The 2500-nt window shown below is 41.0% G+C and overlaps 1 protein-coding gene across 4 annotated transcripts in view; it reads right to left on the reverse strand.

Moving 5' to 3' along the window:
• Window positions 1–2500, reverse strand: part of LOC123501877 (RYamide receptor-like) — a 111963-nt gene that overhangs the window by 1620 nt on the left and 107843 nt on the right. For 2 of the 4 annotated variants that reach the window (XM_045250919.1, XM_045250918.1), the window contains exon 3: window positions 481–814. In XM_045250919.1, the coding sequence (XP_045106854.1) occupies window positions 481–814 (334 nt within the window). Of the gene's footprint in view, window position 1; window positions 815–2500 lie in introns of those variants that run through there. The other 2 variants (XM_045250920.1, XR_006673724.1) reach the window with 2 other exon arrangements.

Raw genomic sequence — 2500 nt, forward strand, 5'->3', positions numbered from 1 at the left:
TTCATATATTGCACTTACACACACACATACATACACACACACACATACATACATACACACACACCTTTTAATTCCTTTCACAAATATCTCTTTCTTTCTCTCTTCTTTCTCCCACACCTGAACACACAATGATACACCACACCTTGCCAGCCCACACCTGCACTCACACCTGCCCAGCACACACCAGACACCAATCAACCACACACCTGAATACTCACAAACACACAAACCATGAACACCTCAGTACCTCACATAGCCCTTTACAAACAAGCCCCCTACACCTGCACCGCCGCTACAGGTGTGTCTCCACGATCCCACGCGGCATGGAGAGGGTGAGCAGGTGTGCTTCTGAGCGGCGGGACTCATGCAGGGGCAGGAGACAGCCGCCCTCCATGCCTCATAACGGGGACTCACTACTCGTCTCCTCTAACATCTGTAAAAATCTTCTACAGGTATAAGATGGTGGCGCTTCCTTCTTACCATTCATGTTTCGGCTCTTGAAAATGATCGTGTCGTCCTTCAGGGAGATGGTCACGAGTCTGCTGGAGGCGCTGCGGGGGTAGTGGTGGCAGGGAAAGGTAGTGGTGGCCTTCAGGAGATCAGCCTCGTCAGGGGTGAAGAACCAGCTGTCCACCCACCGACGCAGGCAGGGCAAGGTGTACGCGAGGGAGCAGAAGCCAGAACGGAATTTTGTGTTCATCCAGCAGAGAATGATTGGGTTGTAGCAGGTGTGGGACATGGCCAGCCAGTGGAACAGCGCCCACATTTCCTTCATGTACGTCCACGAGTCCACCACCCACAACTCCCGCACCACCTGAGAATGAGACTTGAGTTAGGAAAGTGCCTAGGAATGAGACGAGTTAGGAATGAGACGAGTTCGGAAAATGCAAAAGAATGAGACTTGAGTTAGGAAATGAATGAGACTTGAGTTAGGAAGGTGCCAAGAATGAGACTTGAGTTAGGAAAGTGCCAAGAATGAGACGAGTTAGGAAGGTGCTTAGAAATGAGACACGTGTTAGGGAAGTGCCGAGGGATGAGACTCAAGGAAAGATGTATAATTTAAGGCTGCTTTTCTTATCTATTGCTTTTATTTTTAGCATCAAACCTCCATGTTGTTTATAATTTTCTGGTTATTATTCTTTTTCCTCTTTTATTTTTAAGTTTTCTGTAATAATTATTAGCAAAGATACGTCACAAGGCCAGTATTGTTATGTTTTAGTTGTGTTTTTAGTGTCAGACCTCCATGTTGTCTTTATATTTGTGGTTATCATTATTTTTCCTTTTCTTTTCGAGTCTTCCGCAGTGATGATAAGCAAAGATATGTTTAATTAAAGGCTGCTGTTTTTATCTTTTAGTTCTGTTTCCATTGGTAGGAAAGAATTGTTTTTTTCGTTTTATTTTTGTTTTGGTTGTTTTTTTGAAAGTAGCGAAAAGGAAGAAAATGACACTGACTGGTTATGTGATTAATTTTCTTTTCTCCTTTTTTTTTTCCCGAGTTTTCTGCAATGATGATAAGCAAAGACTCATTTCAAGGCCTCTGTTGTTGTTTGTGTTTTTTTTTTTTTTTTTTTTTTTTTTTGGTTATTTTTGAAAAGTTGTGTTTTGGTCTAGGGTGAACGAAAAAGATGGAAAACGGCAGCGCTCTTAACCCTTTCATAACTACATAGATTAATACTGTAAATAAAAAAAGAAGAAAAGAATAGAAAATAACATAGATACATACATACAAACATACATACAAACATATACACAAACGCATATAAATAACAATATGCGAAAAAAAAAATAAAACAAAAATATGAAATTAACTTGATAAATTAAAGTGATTATTTGGTGACAGGTTAAAAACAGGTATTGTGGAGTTAATTAGCAGAGAGAGAGAGAGAGAGAGAGAGAGAGAGAGAGAGAGAGAGAGAGAGAGAGAGAGAGAGAGAAGTATGGAGTAGAAAGTGTGGAAAGGAAAGTAAAATATGGCTGAAAGTTTGACAGGAAGGAGAGAGAGAGAGAGAGAGAGAGAGAGAGAGAGAGAGAGAGAGAGAGAAGGAGGAAGGGAGAGAGAAAAAATGGAGTGAAGGATAGAAGGCGGAAGTAAAAAGATGGAGGGAGAGGAAGAAGTTTAGCAAGGAGGCAGAGAGAGAGAGAGAGAGAGAGAGAGAGAGAGAGAGAGAGAGAAACGTCACATCAGTCACACATCATAATCATTAAATTCATATAAATTAAAATGGTAGGAACTAATTTATTCTCTCTCTCTCTCTCTCTCTCTCTCTCTCTCTCTGCTTTTAACTCTAAACTTTTTTTTTTTTCGAGATAAATACGTGTCACAATTTTTTTTCCTTCCTTTTTTCCTTCCTTCCCTCCTTCCCTCTCTCCCTCCCTCCCTCCCTTTATTTTCCTCACTTTTGCCTCCTCTCCCCACGTCAAAAATGAAATAAAAGGGAGAGGATGAAGAAGGTAATACCATAAGCTCCCCTCTTCTTCTTCTTCTTCTTCCTCTTCTTCT

This window comes from Portunus trituberculatus, chromosome 10 (assembly GCF_017591435.1).
Source record: "Portunus trituberculatus isolate SZX2019 chromosome 10, ASM1759143v1, whole genome shotgun sequence".
Classification (NCBI taxonomy): domain Eukaryota; kingdom Metazoa; phylum Arthropoda; class Malacostraca; order Decapoda; family Portunidae; genus Portunus; species Portunus trituberculatus.